The sequence below is a fragment of the Triticum urartu genome, chromosome 2 (assembly GCF_003073215.2).
Source record: "Triticum urartu cultivar G1812 chromosome 2, Tu2.1, whole genome shotgun sequence".
Classification (NCBI taxonomy): domain Eukaryota; kingdom Viridiplantae; phylum Streptophyta; class Magnoliopsida; order Poales; family Poaceae; genus Triticum; species Triticum urartu.
In genome coordinates, this window is record NC_053023.1 from 33,954,249 (window position 1) to 33,972,709 (window position 18,461).

Here is an 18,461-nt window from a genome sequence, read left to right on the forward strand (position 1 = left end):
CTATAAGGTCATCTCCAAGTGCCTAGTGAATAGGATGAGGCCTTTGCTGGATGATCTCATCTCTCTTGAGCAAAGCGCCTTTATCCCAGGAAGGATGATTACAGATAATGCACTAGTTGCATTTGAGTGTATCCATCATATCAAGCAGGAGAAGGATCCCACAAAAAGTTTCTGTGCTTACAAACTGGACCTATCAAAAGCATATGATCGAGTGGATTGGGTCTTCTTGAGGCAAATGATGCAGAAGTTGGGTTTCTCTCAGCGATGGGTTGACTGGATAATGTCGTGTGTCACGTCGGTGAGATACTCTGTCAAACTTAATGGAACCCTCTTGGATTCGTTTGCGCCGACGTGTGGTCTTCGGCAAGGAGATCCGCTCTCTCCGTCTCTTTTTTTGCTTGTGGCAGATGGTCTATCAGCTCTACTAAAGAGCAAAGTGGCTACGGGTGACATCACGCCGGTGCAGGTTTCTAGACGAGGACCGGGCGTTTCACACTTATTGTTTGCTGATGATACTTTGTTGTTTTTTGAGGCTTCGAGAGAACAAGCAGATGAGGTTAAAGTGGTGTTGGATTTGTACGGGAAGGCGACGGGGCAGTGCCTAAACCCTAACAAGTGCTCCATTCTTTTTGGCGAGGCTTGCCCCGTAGCGGTTCAGGAGGAAGTAAGGTCAGTACTTAATATCACGAGCGTTCACTTCGAGGAGAAATATTTGGGCCTGCCGACGCCGGAGGGGCAGATGTCTAAAGGGCGTTTTCAGAATCTACAGACTCGGCTCACTAAACGGTTGATACAATGGGGGGATGGCCTCTTGGCGCAACCGGGGAGAGAAGTGTTGATAAAGTCGGTTGCGCAAGCGCTCCCAACTTATATTATGGGCGTCTTCAAGTTACCGTTTTCAGTTTGTGATGATCTTACACGCATGGTGCGGAATTTTTATTGGGGATCGGCAAAGGATAAAAGAAAGGTGCACTGGAAGAATTGGGACCATCTCTTGCAGCCCAAGGACAGAGGAGGAATTGGTTTTCGCGATTTTCGGCTGTTTAACCAGGCCTTGTTGGCTAGGCACGCGTGGAGGCTTTTAACGAAGCCAGATAGCCTGTGTACTAGGGTCTTAAAAGCACGTTATTACCCAGATGGCAAGTTGGAAGACACTGTTTTTGCTGGGAACGGGTCATCATCTTGGCAGGCTATATGCCATGGCCTGGAACTGTTGAAAAAGGGGCTGCTATGGAGAGTAGGGGACGGGGCAAGCATAAGGGTGTGGCGAGATAGCTGGATCCCGAGACCCTTCTCATATAAGCCGATCTCTCCTCAAGGGCGTTGCCGTATTCGGTTTGTTTCTGGTCTGCTAAACACTAATGGGTCTTGGAAAGTTGAGCTCCTTCGGGAATATTTTGTGGCTACAGATGTACATGAAATAATGAAAATTCGTGCATCTCCTAGAATGGAGGGAGATGTGATCGCTTTGGGCCCCGGCAGACATGGTATTTTTACAGTTAAATCAGCTTATGAATTGGCTTTCGATGAGGCTCATCGCAGTTCTGCGGTGGCGTCGAGTTCTGCGCCTTCGGGAAGCCGTGCTTGCTGGGACTTCATATGGAAGTGTGACGCCCCCCAACGGTGAAGCACTTCGCTTGGCGCCTGTCGAATGATGCACTACCCACATGGCAGAGGAAGCACCGTATTGGGCTGGAAACCACAGGTATGTGTCCGGTATGTGGAGCAGAAGAGGAGGATAACTTTCATCCGTTCGTGCGCTGCCAGTTTGGGCGTGATCTGTTTGTGGCCATGGCCAAGGTGTGGAGGCTCCCGGATGTCACATCAATACTTAACAACGGGAAAGAATGGCTGCTACACGTCCTGGATCCTCTTACAAACCTTGAACGAACAATGTTACTAATGATTTTCTGGAGGAGTTGGTTTGTCCGGAACGAGCTAGTTCATGCTAAGCCTGCCCCGCCTATGGAAGTCTCTCTAAGATTTCTGCAAAGCTATCTGGTATCCTTGGTTGGTATCAAGCAGAATCCACAGGCTGACCCAGCCAAAGGCAAAACTTATATCGAATGGAAAGATACAGTGAGAAGGGGGAGAAGCGTTGGTGATCAGGACGAACGGAGTTGGACTACGCCCGAGCCGGGGTGGTGCAAATTGAATACTGATGGATCTTTTGTTGCGTCAGAACAAGCGGGTGCGGGCATGATCTTACGTGATCATCGCGGGGCTATCAACTTCTCGTCATGCAGGGTGTTGTTTTCGTGCAGAGACTCCCTTGAGGCGGAGTTGTGCGCGTGTATGGAAGGCTTGTCCCTTGCCTTGCAGCGAAGCGAGTTGCCGATCGTGGTGGAGATGGACTCTCTCGAAGCGATCTCTCTCATATCAAGCTTGGATGCGGATCGCTCAGTTAACTCTTCTATTGTTAGAGAGATTAAGCACTTAATGGGTTTAAGGAAGACTTGTATTTCTCATATAGTTAGATCTCAAAATAAAGCTAGTGATTGCTTGAACCCAAGGCAGGACCTTGACTTGGTTAGGAGCTGGTCAAGATGAAGTAGTGGAAATATCATCTTACGATTGTAAAGACGTTGTGATTGAGTAATGCAATGCTATTTCTCCCGCAAAAAAAAACAGTGGCGTACTTTGATCAGCATAGGTTCATAGCTAAGGATGTTCTCTGTACCCACAATATAATCGTTTAGAAGGTACATTCATTTGAGGGACAGATTTGGGACAAGTTTTTTCGGACGGACGGAGTAGTAGGAATCTAGAAACAACTCAGGTGGCATGACATGTTGAAACCTACAGGGGATAGAATCACAACGAAACACGAAAAGGAAAAAAGAACCACAAGAAAATCCTCGACAAACTACAGAGGATGCAGCAGTGACTATATTCAATGGTCAACGATCAAGAGATGTAAACTCACCGGGACTGTTTTCATGTGTATTCACTGGTTATGTTCTCCAAATTCTGTTTTCATCCGGTACCATTAACCTGACCTCCAGTTCTCAATTGGATAACATGATATCAACATTTCAAGAGTTTGTGAACCTCAGGTACAAAAACGAGAACAAAAGACACCCAGATCTGGTGCTTCGACCAGCACTTTCCCTTTGAGATGGTCACTCGCTATGCACCGAAATTTGTTCTATATTTTCTTCATCTATCTAAATCTCTCCACCTTACTATATCAAATAACAACTAGTCTGCTTAAAAAAGAAAAGATCAGAAAACTTGACGTAGACAGTTCTAGCACCTTACTTGGCACATTTGGCAACAGCTTTCCCAAAATCGCAAAATCTGAAGAGCTACACCTTATTTTCTTGGTCAAGGATAATCACAATGTCTTGGCAACCTTGTCATATATTTGATTCTGACCAGATATCTTTGTAACATAGTACATACTTTCATGAACAGGATCGAACCCATCATCTGCATTTTTCAAACGGGTATGATTGCATGAAGTTTACCCCCCCCCCCCCCCCCCCCCCCCCCACCCAAAGCCCATAGTTGTTGACAATAAAGGTTTCAACTAGCTGATGGCCGGTAGCTCCTCAATATCAGAAAACACCATCAAAAGGTCATAATAAGGTAGTAGATCCCATAGGAAGCATTCTGCTTTCTCAATCTTATGATGGCGTCTTCTTTGATCTGGATTTTTTAACACATCAGAAAGGCCTCTCATACTTGTTTCGGGTTGAGGCCCGGGCCAGGGGGTTGCGGATAAGTTGTTCATGTCCATCTCTACAAGCGGACACTTGGTGAGACTCCTCGACCAACCGTGGACCTCATTAATTGGTTGTTGCAAGAGTACCAAGGGTGTCAAATTTCTTCACCTTCCTCTGGAGCGGCGGAAATTCAGCCACGACTTGTGATGAAGGATGGAAGACTTCTTGTGATGCGAGTCGAGATTATCATTAGGTTGTAAATGGATCTATTGCAATACTTGTATGAATCCATAGTATAAAAGGAGATGGATTCTTCTGATAATAAGTCGGACAAATTTATATGACTCATGCGCTTATGAGTTCCATCTGAAGATGCTCATCGACAAAGGATGTAACTCTTCACAAAATGATCCTCATAACCAGTATACTCCTCGGTCTCAATGTACAATATGCGTATAAGATTTTTCAAGTCCAAACTTCATAAATTTTGATCAAGTTTATAGAAAAGTTCAAAAACATCCTATGGTATCTTTTCTGCGTTGGGAAAAAATGTCCGTAAAATCGATTCATGGCGATTTTACGGGTTGGTAATCTAGCACATCAGCTAGAGATTTAGCACGTCTGCTAGAGACTAGCTTAGGCCATATATAATTCACTCACGTGAAAGGCAAGATGCTTAATTGCCTGACAACTGACAGCGCGGTGAATTTGCAACTGCGTGTGCATGGGAAGACGTGACAGACATGCGGCAGTGAACAAGCCACGGAGGCAGCCCAGAAATTGCACGTTCAGCGACTGACACTTGAGCGCTGAGACTGAGAGCATCCCATTCCGAGAGAGCTTTTATTACCCTCGTCTGATCTTCTCTTCCAAACCAAGCTAACCGCCGATTCGATCGCCATGGCAGCTGAAACCGATCACCACCCACGCGCTGATCACGTCGTGCTGTTCCCGTTCATGGCGCAGGGCCACCTCGCGCCGTTCCGCTGCCTCGCCGCCCTCGTGCGCCGCTGCCGGCCGGACGCCCGGGTCACCTTCGTCGCCACCTCCTGCACGGCCGAATCCCTCCGCGCCCACCTCGACGACGAAGGCATCGCCGTCCACGCCCTCCCCTTCAGCCCCGCCAACGCCAGCGTCCGCTCCTTCCAGCAGCTCATCGACCTCTTCCACGCCTCCGAGTCACTCCGCCCGGCGTTCCACCAGTTCATCGCGGGCCTCAGACGCTCCGACCCCCTCGCCGACGTGCACGTCGTGGCGGACATGTTCCTGGCCTGGACGGTGGACGTCGCACGCGGCGACCCCGGCGTCACGCACTCCGTCCTGCTCACCTGCAGCGGCTACGGCTCGGCGCTCTACTTCTCGCTCTGGAACAGCGTCCCGCTTGTCCCCAACGGCGACGATGACGAGTGCTTCCTCCTCCCGAGCTTCCCGGACATCAGCGTCCACCGTTCGCAGCTCACCGATCACCTCGCGGCGGCCGACGGCGGCGACGCGTGGTCCACCTTCATCAGCAGGCAGATCGCCGCCTTCTCCCGTGCCGACGCGCTGCTCGTCAACACCGCCGAGAAGCTGGAGCCAAAGGGATTAAGCATGCTTAGGCAATGGCTCAACAATGTCCCGGTATTCCCGGTCGGGCCGCTGCTCCGGGCAGCAAGATCGGCATTGCCGGAGAAGGCGACAACGAGTAGCCCCATCTTGGCGTGGCTCGGCGAGCAACCGCCAGGCTCGGTGCTGTACGTGTCGTTCGGGTCGCTGTACACGATCTCTGCGTCGCAGGTGACGGAGCTGGCAATGGGGCTCGAGAAGAGCGGGCACAAGTTCGTGTGGGTGGCCCAGCCCGCCGCCGACATGAACGGCAGCGAGTCGCCGTCGTCGGGTCTGCCGGAGGGGTTCGTGGAGAGAATGGAGGCGGCAGGGCGCGGGCTGGTGGCGCAGTGCTGGGCACCGCAGGTGGAGATCCTGGCGCACCCTGCCACGGGCGCCTTCCTGACGCACTGCGGGTGGAACTCGGCGCAGGAGAGCCTCGCCTGCGGCGTGCCGATGGTCGGGTGGCCGCTCTCGGCGGAGCAGTTCTACAATGCCAAGTTGCTAGCGGAGGAGATGGGGATGTGCGTGGAGCTGGCGCGCGGCGCGTCGGCGGCCGTGACGAGGGACGAGGTGGCGGAGGCGGTGGAGAGGGTGCTCGGCGAGACGTCCGGAGTGCGCGCTGCGATGAGGCGGAAGGGCGCGGAAATGAAGGAGGTGGTCGACGCGGCGAGGGACGGCGACGGCGAGCAGTCATCGCTGGGAGTGACCCGGAGGTTCTTGGACGCGATGGCACGTACGCGATGATGGGATAAACGTCACGGTCCGATCGGCTGCATAGTGGTGTTCGATTAAGGGCGGAAACGGATCCGATACGGATAGGTTCAGTGCTCTTACCACTTGCATGCATTCTCCTATTTTCAAAACGAATATGACTGTGGATTCGGATGTTATCGGATACGAATGTGTGGATCTGATGTTACTCGAATACGAATACATATCAGATGTTTACATGATTCGGAACAGATGCGAATAATAGGGACATATTGCTTAAGAATTTTAGTCGATAGCTATGAGTACAATTTGATTGCTTATTTGGCTTTTATGTTGGATAATTGGCATGTTGGGGCTAGAATTTTAAAAATTACCTCCCATAATCTGGAGTAATTCAGATACGATACGGATATATCCACTTCCATGTCCATATTTGTGTCAAAATCTCATACCCTATTTATTTTTTAAAATAAATTCGGATACGGGTAATTTTCAATTCCATTTTAGTTCGAATGCAGATGTTTCAGATACGAATAATGCATTTTCTCGAATATGAATATCGGATGTTTAGGTTTATCCACTACCAATGTCCGCCCCTACTGTTCGATCATGAGATTTTTCGTGTATTATCAGATCAAGTTGTATATGATACTTGAGCATAGGTTCATAATTCGGGGGCAAGTGAGTGTAAAATGGCTGCACCGGTGAGTTGAGTTAAATCCATAAAAGCACAACAATTATGTTATCGGTAAAAAAAACATCATTTTATATTTTTTAACACAATAGAGACGCTCACCGTACAATGCACCGAACGCAATGTTAATCGGTGACAAAAACACTGGACTCATGTTGACCCTTGCTTTTGACGTGGCAAAACTATGACGGGGCTGGGCTAAGTGGCTGACGGCCGTTAACCAGCTCGGTCGGACGCACCTGTTAGGGTAAGCTGACCATGAATTAAGGTGCACCCCGCCCCATTCTTCCCTCTAGCTCCCCTCACTTCTTGGTGAAGGTCCGATTGTGCTGTGTGGTGGTTTCTTCGAGGCCTCGCGTTCAGATCCAATGGGCTCAGGCGGTAGGCGTGTGATGCGCTGGTCTGGCAGTGGCATTGGCTGCTCTAGGTCGTGTGGAAGGGGGGTTGGCGGCGCGTGGTGGCCAGGGCATTGGCCCTGGTGCGTGGCGTTCATTTCCAGGCGAATTTGCAGCGGTTGTTCTCGATCTATCCGGGAGCGGCTTGGCGCCGCGGTGGTGGTAGCATAGTGTGCGTCGGTGTGGCTTCCAAACCCTTCGCTCCAGTAGTGGAGATGGTGCTGGCGTCAATGCAGACGGTCCACCATGGTGATGTGGCCGTTGACGTCATTCCTTTTTTTTGGTTTGGCTCGCCGTCACGGAATCCAAGCGGAGCTATGGCTCGCAAGGTTCATTGCAATCTGGCTTGTTCATTGCGGTCAGGCTTCACCCTAGGGTCAGAGATGGCGAGGCACAAGGCTTAGGGGGAAAGCCTTGTTCTTCGGCGGAGGTCGTTGCCGGTGATGTTGGTCCCCATGGGTGTCCTCCTCCTTGAGGCATTGTCGAAGAGTACTTCCTTCCATTGGGACATAACCGGGCGGAGGGGATGTGGCATTGGAAGTTGTGGATTGGCCAAATCCATGCCGGGTTTCGGTGGGGTGATCGTGCGCGGGTCTAGAAGAAAACATTTTGATCGATAGTGATCGATGCCCGTGACGGCGACGTCCTTAGGCGTAGTTACATTTTTGAGGGCATCTCCGAAGATCTTGTTTGCTATCAATCTGCGACAAGGTCGCGGTAGATGGTGGTGGTCTGTTTTGATTGGCTTCAGCAGTTGTTGTTTTTTTCTCTTTCTTTTTTTCAATGTTTTTAGTCAGTTTTTCTTATATACTGGCAACCTCTGTATTTTATCTCTCTTAATGAAGTCGGTGGAGCTCCTACCTTGCACGTCAAAGAAAAAAACCGAATAGATCTTTGTTCCTAAATTTTAGAGGTTCAAACTCGACAGTCTGTCACAAAACGTCTGTTGAAATTCTTTTTTTAAAACCTGACACATTTGTTTTTTCCTGGGAGATAGCTGACACATGTGGTGTGTCCTCTTGCAGCAACCGAGCACAAAGTCTGCTCCCCAAATTTCCATGACATGCGGTCAGTGTGTTCTTTGTGTCCACGGGTATGCATTGTGTCTTGGACGACGTACGTGTGCTCCAAGAATCGGTGTTTGGTGAGGTACTTTAGTTTAGTCAGTGTAGGTTCACAACTGAGGACGTTCTCTGTACCCACAGTATACACGTTTAGAAGGTAGTTGGAATCTAGAAACGTGCCATGCCATGTGTGTTGAAACCTATAAGGGACAGAATCACGATGAATCCCAAAAGGAAAAAAAAAGAACCACAAAATAATCCTCCACAAACTACGGAGGATCAGCAGTGACTATATTCAATGGTCAACCATCAAGAGATGTAAACTCACTGGGGCTGTTCTTCAAATTCTGTTTTCAACCGGTACCATTAACTTGACCTCAGCTCTCAATTGGATAACACGATATCAGCATTTCAGGAGCTTGTGAATTTCAGGAGCTACTCTTACAAAAAGGAAAAGAAAAATGATACAATCTTGTGCTTCGACCAGCAGTTTCTGTTCGAGATGGACGCTTCCGAAATTTGTTCTACCTTTTCTTCATCCATCTAATTCTCTCCACCTTATTATGTCAGATAACAACTCCCTGAAAACTAAAAGATCAGAAAACTTGACGCAAACAGTTCTAGCACCTTACTTGGCACATTTATTGTTGATTGTTGGTTTTATGGTAGTTAGCCAGTCTTTCCGGCTGGTACCTTACTTGGCACATTTGGCAACAGCTTTCCCAAAATGGCAAAATCTGAAGAGCTATATACATTTTTCTGGTCAATGATAATTATGTTGTCTTGGAAACCTTGTCATACACTCCTTCCATCCGGAATTATTTGTCGCGGGAATGGATGATGTATCTAGATGTATTTTAGTTTTAGCATTCATATTTGCGACAAGCAATTTGTGGCGGAGGGAGTATTTGATTCTACCCAGATATCTTTGCAACATACATATTTTCATGAACATCATTGAACCCATCACCAGCATTTTCAAAATGGGCATGATTGCACAAAATATGAAAAAGAAAAAGAAAATCCCCCCAAAGCCATCTATCATATTTGTTGACAATAAAGGTTCAATTGCCTGGTGGCTGCTAGCTCATCAAAATCAGCAAACGTTATATTAAGATAAATTAGTAGATCCTATAGGAAGCATTCTGCTTTCTCGATCTTTTGATGGCGTCTCTTTGATCTCGTGTTTCTTTTTTTCTTTTTGATCTCGTGTTTCTAACACGCCAGGAATGCCTCTCATACTTGTTTCGGGTAGACACCCAGGCTAGGGGTTGCAGATAAGTTGTTCATGTCCATCTCTATGAGCAGACGCTTGGTGAGAGTCCTCGACCAACCGTGGACCTAATTAATTGGTTGTTGCAGGAGTACCAACGATGTGATTTCTTCCTCTTCCTCTGGAGCGGCGAAAGTTCAGCCACGATGTGACGTTACATGGTGAAGGATGGAAGACTTTGAGCTTGTGATGAGAGTCAATATTGTCATTAGGTTGTAAATGGATATATTGAAATACTTCCGTGACTCCATAATATAAATGGAGATTGACAGCTCTAAGAATAAATCGACCGATTTATATGACTCATGTGCGTATGAGCTGAAGTTGTGCATCGACGAAGGATGTAACCTTTCACAAAATGATCCTTATAGCCAGTATACTGCTTCGGTCTCAAGGTACAATGCGTATAAGATTGTTCAAGTCAAAACATTATAAACTTTGGTCAAGTTTATAGAAAAATTTAGAAACATCTATACTACCAAGACAATACCATTACATATATCATGAAATATATTTTCACATGATATATGTTTGGTATTGTATATATAAATATATTTTCTAGAAATTTGGTAAAACTTTGTGTAGATAGATTTTCATGAAAATCAATGTGCACTATATTATGAGATGAAGGGAGTCACTCTTACGCGGGGCTAAAGTATCCGTGCCCGTGACTTCTATAGACAAGTTGCCGTTATGGCCATCCGATCTTCACAGAAAGAGATCAGGGTAGTCGTCTTCAGATTGATGTGTAACGAATACAAGGTAAGTAGGTAACAATACCTCTCTCTATAAGGTCAAGTTTTCTAAGCTTCTCGCCGAGATGGAAGAACTAGCCAGATCTCTCATCTTTGACCAAGGATCAACACAAAGTTTATGGACATAAGAAGAACACACATGCAAGAATTTTTTGGTGCTCGGCTGGCGCTTCTTAGCCGGAGTGTTTTTTTTCCTTCTCTATTTCTCATGGGACACAAATGAACTCGTTACAAAGGCTTAAATAATTTTTTTTTGAAACAAGGCAAAAGATTTGCCATTTTCATTGATTAAGAGAGAAGTTTTAACAGGTACCCACAAGGCGGGGGAAAGGAGTCTACTCTCGCGGCATTACATTACACAGGTGTCTAGCGCCTGCAATCGCCCAAATACGAGCCTCCTCCTTTATCCTAGCAGTGACCAAAGGCTTAAATAATGAAACATGCAACAGACGCCAGCCTTGTCACACACAACGGCTTGATCCGTTTTTTTTTTTTTTTTGCTCTCCACTAACTGCAAGTACACACACATCCTGGCTTGTGCAGCATCTCCACAAAGGCCGCACGAACCCAGCCAGAATAGCACCCATGCAGCCGGCCCAAACTAACAAACTCCTAGCCAACTAACAATGCATGCAACAAAATAATGGTGCAACAAGATTAACCCAACAAGGTCTGCCTCCACACACGTCAGCCGTTGTACAATGTCAATTCCCAGTACATTTCTTTGCCTCCATGCACACATGCGAGCAGTTATACGTTCTCATTTCGTACTACACTTCTTTGCCTCCACACACTCATGTCAGCCATTATACAGTGTCCTTTCCCACCGCTGACTTGCTTGTGAGCTCGTCATTTATGGGTTGGCTCTTATATTCTGTGGCGGCCCAACGAGCTTGCTAGGGTCATTAGGGTCATCCGGCTGTGAATCGAGGCGCACCCCAGCCCATTCTCCCCTCTCGCTCCCTTCTCTTCACGGTGAAGGTGTGATTGTGCTGTAGGGTGGTGGATCATGGGCCTCGTGCTCGGATCCAATGGGCTCAGGCCGTTGGCGTGGTGTGACAGTCTAGCTTTGGGTAGTAATATATAAAATTGCTTCCAAAGTAGTTGCAAACAGGCTCAAAGTTATCCTCACAGACATCATATCTCAGGAACAATCAGCGTTTGTCCCAGAAAGATTGATCATAGATAATATTATCTGTGCGTACGAGTGCCTGCACTTTATGAAAAGAAGCAAAGCTAAATCCAACAGTTTCTGTGCATTGAAGTTAGACATGATGAAAGCCTATGATAGACTGGAGTGGCCATACCTTCGAGCTATGATGGAGAAATTGGGGTTTGCACACCCCTGGATTGATACAGTGATGGACATGGTACAATCTGTATCCTTTTCTGTTTTTTAACGGTGAAAAGTTAGAACAGTTTAATCCCACCAGAGGCATCCGACAGGGGGACCCAATCTCCCCTTACCTTTTCTTGATTGCAGCAGAGGGCCCTTCGTGCCTTTTAAGATCCAGTTCTCAGTCGTCTAGTTTGGAAGGGATCAAGGTGGCTCCGACAGCTCCGGCTGTTAACCACCTCCTTTTTGCGGACGATAGCCTGTTGCTTTTCAAGTCAAGTGCGGGAGGGGCTGCTAGGGTTTCGGAATTATTGGAGACATATTGTAATGCTTCAGGCTAGAGGATGAACAATGAAAAATCTTCAATATTTTTCAGTAAAAGGTGCCCACAAACGGTGAGAGATGAGATCAAACAGATTTTGAATGTGACAAACGAGTCTTTGAGTGAGGTACTTGGGGATGCCCACGGATGTTGGTCAATCTAAAATGGGTACCTTCAAATACTTGAGGGACAGAATTTGGGACAAGGTGAGAGGATGGATGAAAAAACTCCTGTCAGTGGGAGGAAAGGAAGTGCTAATCAAATCAGTGGCGCAAGCCATTCCGGTTTACTCAATGGCGTGTTTTCGATTACCAAGAGGACTATGTGAAAACATCGCTTCCATAATCCGTCAGTTCTGGTGGGGGGGGGGGGGTAAACAAGGGAAGAGGAAGCCAGCTTGGGTATCTTGGGATGTTATGACAAAACCTAAATATCTTGGTGGTATGGGCTTTAGGGACATGGAGATTTTTAATCTTGCTTTGTTGGCTCGCCAAGCTTGGAGGTTGCTGAATGAACCGAACTCTCTCAATGCAAGAATCTTAAAAGCAGTATACTTCCCAAATATAGACTTCCTCGAAGCAGAACTAGGCAGTCACCCATCACAAATATGGAGGGCTGTTCTGGATGGGCGAGATGTATTGCGGCAAGGCATTGTTAGGCGGATTGGCAATGGGCATACAACAGATATTTGGAGAGACAACTGGCTACAGCGGCCGGGACCCTTGAGACCGATAACTTCTCTCATTCCCAACCCGCCACACTTAGTGTCTGCTCTTATAGACACGACCACAGCATCATGGAAGGAGGAGCTAATTCGTACTACCTTTGTACCTTTTGATGCTGAAGCCATTTTGTCCATACCTATATGCATTAGGGCTGTGGAAGATTTTTGGGCCTGGTCAGCCGAGAGGAACGGCAGATTTTCAGTGAGATCAGCATACAGGATGATCATGTCCAAAAAAGAGGACAGAGGAAACTGGCTAGAACACAATCCTGGGGGCTCGACACTGAATTCAAATGGCGGGGATTGGGCGATGCTATGGAATATCAGGGTACCTTCAAAACTCAGGGTCTTTCTTTGGCGGCTGGCGAGGCACTCCATGCCAACGGCGGATCTCTTACACCATCGGCACATGTCAGATTCTCATTTGTGTTCATTGTGCGGAAGGGAGGATTCATGGAGGCATGCTCTCCTAGAGTGTACTATGTCAAGATGCATTTGGGCGCTCTCAGAAGATGAGGTGGTACAGCAGTTAAGTATGAACGTGAATCCAGATGCAAAAAACTGGCTAGTGGAGATGCACGAACAACTATCGCATGAGCAGTTTGTCAGGCTGGTTGGCATCTGCAGTTTTTTTCTCTTTCTTTTTTTCCTTATTGTTGAATGTTTTTTGGTCAGTTTCCTTTATAATTTGGTAACCTCTGTATTTTTTTTCTCTCTCTCTTAATAAAATCTACGGAGCTCCAGCCTTGCACGTGAAAAAATAAATAAATAACGAACAGATTTTTTTCTTAAATTTGGAGATTCAAACTCGACACGATAACGTCTGCCACAAACCTTATGTTGAAATTCTTTTTTTTTAAAGCTGACAGATGTGTTGTGGTCTTGCAGCAACCGAGCACAAAGTCAGCTCTCCAAATTTCCATGACAAGCGGTCAGTGTGTTCTTTGTGTCCACAGGTATGCATTGCCAGATAAAACCATCAACGCCGGGCATGATGCCGAGGTTCTTGAACGACGTACGTACGTGTGCTCAAGGAATCAGTGTCCGGTAACGTACTTTAATCAGCATAGGTTCACAGCCATGGACGTTCTCTGTACCCACAGTATACTCGTTTAGAAGGTAGTAGGATTCTAGAAACAACTCAGGTGTGTTGAAACCTACAGGAGATAGAATCACAACGAAACACGAAAAGGAAGAAAGAACCACAAGAAAATCCTCCACAAACTACAGAGGATGCAGCAGTGACTATATTCAATGGTCAACGATCAAGAGATGTAAACTAACTGGGGTTGTTCTCCAAATTCTGTTTTCATCCGGCACCATTAACCTGACCTCCAGTTCTCAATTGGATAACATGATATCAACATTTCAGGAGTCTCTGAACTTCAGGAGCTACTCTTACAAAAAGGAAAAAAAAACTGGATACAGTCTGGTGCTTCGACCAGCAGTTTTCCTTCAAGATGGTCACTTCGCTATGCACCGAAATTTGTTCTATAGTTTCTTCATGCATCTAATTATCCCAACCTTACTATATCAGATAACAACTTCCTAATTACGAAAAGATCAGAAAACTTGACGTAGACAGTTCTAGCACCTTACTTCGCACATTTGCAACAGCTTTCCCAAAATGGCAAAATCTAAAGAGCTATACCTTTTGTTTTGGTCAAGGATAATCACAATGTCTTGGCAACCTTGTCATATATTTGATTCTGACCAGATATCTTTGCAACATACATATTTTCATGAACAGCATTGAACCCATCATCTGCATTTTTAAAACGGGTACCATAGTTGTTGACAATAAAGGTCTCAACTACTTGATGGCCGCTAGCTCCTCAACATCAGAAAACACCATCAAAAGGCATAATAATGTAGTAGATCCTATAGGAAGCATTCTGCTTTCTCAATCTTTTGATGGCGTCTTCTGTGATCTGGGTTATCTAACACCAGAAAGGCCTCTCATACTTGTTTCGGGTTGAGGCTGGGCCAGGGGGTTGCGGATAAGTTGTTCATGTCCATCTCTACAAGCGGACGCTTGGTGAGACTCCTCGACCAACCGTGGACCTCATTAATTGGTTGTTGCAAGAGTACCAATGGTGTCAAATTTCTTCCCCTTCCTCTGGAGCAGCGGAAATTCAGCCACGACTTGTGATGAAGGATGGAAGACTTCTTGTGATGCGAGTCGAGATTGTCATTAGGTTGTAAATGGATCTATTGCAATACTTGTGTGAATCCATATTATAAAAGGAGATCGATTCTTCTGATAATAAGTTGACCAATTTATATGACTCATGCGCTTATGAGTTCCATCTGAAGATGCTCATCGACAAAGGATGAAGGTCTTCACCAAATGATCCTCATAACCTGTATACTCCTTTGGTCTCAAGGTACAATGCGTATAAGATTTTTCAAGTCAAAACTTCATAAATTTTGACCAAATTTCCAGAACAATCTTAGGAACATCTATAATACCAAGTCAATACCACGCCTCGCGCACTGATCATTTGCAACAATTCTGCACAGTCCGTCTCCACGAGCAGTGATCGGTTCATCCAGTGAAGGGCCAACTGTAGTCCTTCCTTCATCGCAGCCATCTCAGCTTCGAGGGCATCACCACAATTGAACAGCGACCGCGTCGCAACAAAGATGACTGCACCCTCAGTATCATCCCGGCACCTGCCGTACCATCCGCCTTGACAAACACCCCATCAATGTTCAGTTTTGCATATTCTCTGTCAGGAGCTTCCCAATCCCAATACATCTTAGGCCTTATTTGATGTGCGACAGGAGGTTTGTACCCAGAGATATCAAGTACTTGTTTACCTTTCACTGGACTGCTTCTGAATGTTGCCTAATCATGCAAAGAAAAAAAAAATAGATAAAGGCCGGGGTAATGAAAACCGTTGCATATTTATGCTAGAAAAGACAGTCATGAGATAGATCTACTTTATTATGCAACAAAGAAGAAGAGGGCCTTTTTCTTTTTCTCTTTTCCTTTTTCTTTTTCTTTTTCCCTTTCCCTTTTTTTTCATTTTCTTCTTTTTTCACGTGGATGATTGAGCATATGTGCTTATATACACTACACCATGTTATGTCGCATCATATGGTCAGGTTCCAGCAGCCGGTCAGCAGTAGATCTCATTTGTTGATCCCTACTCGATCGACCAATTTTGTTTGTCTTCTGCTAGCTACACCCTACAGCCGAGCTGGCAGATCGTCTCACTGATCGAAGATCAAGCCACCAGCTAACCACGGCAGGTAAATACAAGTTATATCGTCGCATTCTTATTAGCTTTGTTTAATTGTGACAAAGCTCTGGAAGTGTACTCAAAAGTCGTCGTCGTTGCATGTCCATTTCCAGCGGTGAAAACGATATGGCAGGAGGACTAGATCAGCTAGTGGCGCTCTGGAGAGAGTGGGGGATCCAAGTGCTGGTGCTGCTGAGTTTAGCACTCCAGGTAACTCTCCTCATCACGGCGGAGATCCGCCGTCGCAAAGACTCCGGCGTGCTAAGGGTCGTCGTGTGGTCGGCATATCTACTGGCTGACACAACGGCCATATACACTCTGGGCCATATGTCGGTGACCAGCAGGTCGCCGGAGCACCAGTTAGTGGCGTTCTGGGCTCCGTTCCTGCTATTGCACCTTGGTGGCCAGGACAACATCACCGCCTACTCCATCGAGGACAACCATCTGTGGCTGCGCCACCTGCAGAGTTTCGTTGTGCAGGTCCTCGCGGCCGCCTATGTCCTCTACGAGTCATCCATCTTCGTAGGTGGCCGCCGGATCATGCTCGGCCAGGCCACCATCCTCATGTTCGTGGTTGGTGTTGTCAAGTACGGGGAGAGAGTATGGGCACTCATGTCTGCCAGCAGTAGTGCCCTGTCTGGGAAGAACTACAACAGTTTTGGCAGGTTGCATTTTTGAATACCTCACTTATACCAGAACTTTGAGGGATGGACAATTTCTAGCTCATGACTTGTTGAACGTACCCAAGCATCTACTTAAGGGGCCGTTACCTCTTTTGGCATTTGACTCGAAACTAGGTTGTTTTAGCTGGGAGGACATGTACCATGTTGCTGAGATCCAACTCTCGCTGATGCACGACATCTTCTACAGGAAGAATGAGTTGATCCACAATTGGTACGGGTATTGCATCCGTGTTGCCTTGCTGCCGGCCACTGTCACCGCATTGCTGCTGTTCCGTCGAGTAGGTGACAAAGATGGTTTCAGCAAAGTAGATCTTGTTGCCACTTATGTTTGGCTCTCTGGAGCCGTCGTCCTGGAGATCACATCAGTGCTGAGGGCCATGTCCTCCACCTGGAGGTACCTGTGTTTCACCCGCATCCGCATTCTTCCTTGTTGTATGCCTCCTATTAGTCGTCCATTGTTATATCTTCTTGAACTTGTATTTCAATCTGGGGAGCTCGTCAGACGGGCAATACAGAAAGTAGGAATACTTAAGAGGTACTGGTCAGGCTCCATGGGGCAACACAACTTCATTTACATGTGCAGCCACTGTAAGGACAGCCGAGGCAGCAAAATCGCGAGATGGATAGGAAGAGAGGACTGGTGGAACACACTGGTTTACACGTCCTTGTCTGTCCCCGTCTCGCTAGATTTCAGCGAGCTGCTGAAGGAACAACTGTGGGCAAGTGTGGGCGTCGACAAAGAGAATCGAGACCACATCCAAAACTCAAGGGGCCGGGCGGCGCTGAAGAAGAGGGGGTTGCATGAGGAGCTGGCCTGGAGTGTGGACTCTGAGCTGGATGAGAGCATCCTGGTTTGGCACATCGCCACTGATGTCTACCTCAGCTGGTACGAGGCGGAACATAAACGCCTGCCACATCCTGCAAAGGTAACCCAGGAGCTCTCCAATTACATGATGTTTCTGCTCGCAGCACGTCCCTACATGCTGCCTGACAATGCTAGTCGCCAAAGGTATATTGAACTGTGCAACAAGGTGATCTATCATCTCCAATACAACTCGGCCGTGGATTTGATCAAGTTAATGCAGGGGCATGGAGATGCTCTCAATGCTGAACAAACTCAGCCTGCCGTTGTGGTGGAAAATCTAGTAGTCGATATGCCTGCTGCTACAACCAAAGAGAGTAGTGTAACATTTGACAGAGCATGTCAGCTTGGCTCGAAGCTGATTAGCAAAGGGCTGGAAACACCTGATGCCATGCTTGATCTGATCAGCCAAGTGTGGGTGGAGATGCTCTGCTACACAGGATACCGGTGCAGGCCAGATTCTCATGCCAGACAGCTGAGCAGTGGCGGCGAGATCACCACCGTCGTTGCCATTTTGATGGAATTCTTGAAATCTGATTTTTCTGAAGTTCAACAAAGAAGAGCGGGATGCTGAGTTGGGGAGCCCGTAACACTAACACTCTGAATGTTAATTCTATGTAGTAATGCTATCACACCACCATAGATAGCACCATGATTGGCAAAAGATAAGCCTTTGTTTTGTAAAGCTATCTATGACAGGCAATCAATAATAATATCCATCGTCGGGCTTTGCTTTCCCCTTTCGTGCTTGGATTAACTCGGTCATCTCGATGCATGATCACCAGGTATTCTTGCTCCCCGTCCTCATAGATGGCGGCAGCTTGTATCTGAGTACGGCCACGTCGAAAGCAGCTAGCTCTACATATTTCTTTCTCTTTTCCCATATTCACTAATCTTAACCACTTGTGTGTGTATGCACCACACCACTCCGCGGTCTTGCTAGCAGTACTCACAAACTACAGAAAATAAGTCATACTCGAACAAGCAAACAGCTTAGGTTGGTATAGGGAAAGACGACAAATAATAATTGCTTCGTGGCAAAGGTTCACAGAAATTATTCATTCACATCGGAAAATTAGTAAACAAACCTCGGGGAATAGCCATTCCATATTTGAACAGGCGTCTGATCAGGCTCAAGC

At 46.8% G+C, this 18,461-nt stretch overlaps 2 protein-coding genes across 2 annotated transcripts; both read left to right on the forward strand.

The window, feature by feature from the left end:
- The first annotated feature begins 4,238 nt into the window (after positions 1–4,238).
- Positions 4,239–6,249, forward strand: LOC125540864 (UDP-glycosyltransferase 92A1-like). Its single transcript, XM_048704401.1, has one exon. The coding sequence runs from the start codon at positions 4,569–4,571 to the stop codon at positions 5,997–5,999; it is 1,431 nt and encodes a 476-aa protein (XP_048560358.1). The 5' UTR covers positions 4,239–4,568; the 3' UTR covers positions 6,000–6,249.
- A 9,397-nt stretch (positions 6,250–15,646) lies between these two features.
- On the forward strand, positions 15,647–18,185 carry LOC125540865. The gene is made up of 2 exons (XM_048704402.1): positions 15,647–15,787; positions 15,891–18,185. The coding sequence occupies exon 2, from the start codon at positions 16,595–16,597 to the stop codon at positions 17,894–17,896; it is 1,302 nt and encodes a 433-aa protein (XP_048560359.1). The 5' UTR covers positions 15,647–15,787; positions 15,891–16,594; the 3' UTR covers positions 17,897–18,185.
- Positions 18,186–18,461: the final 276 nt, after the last annotated feature.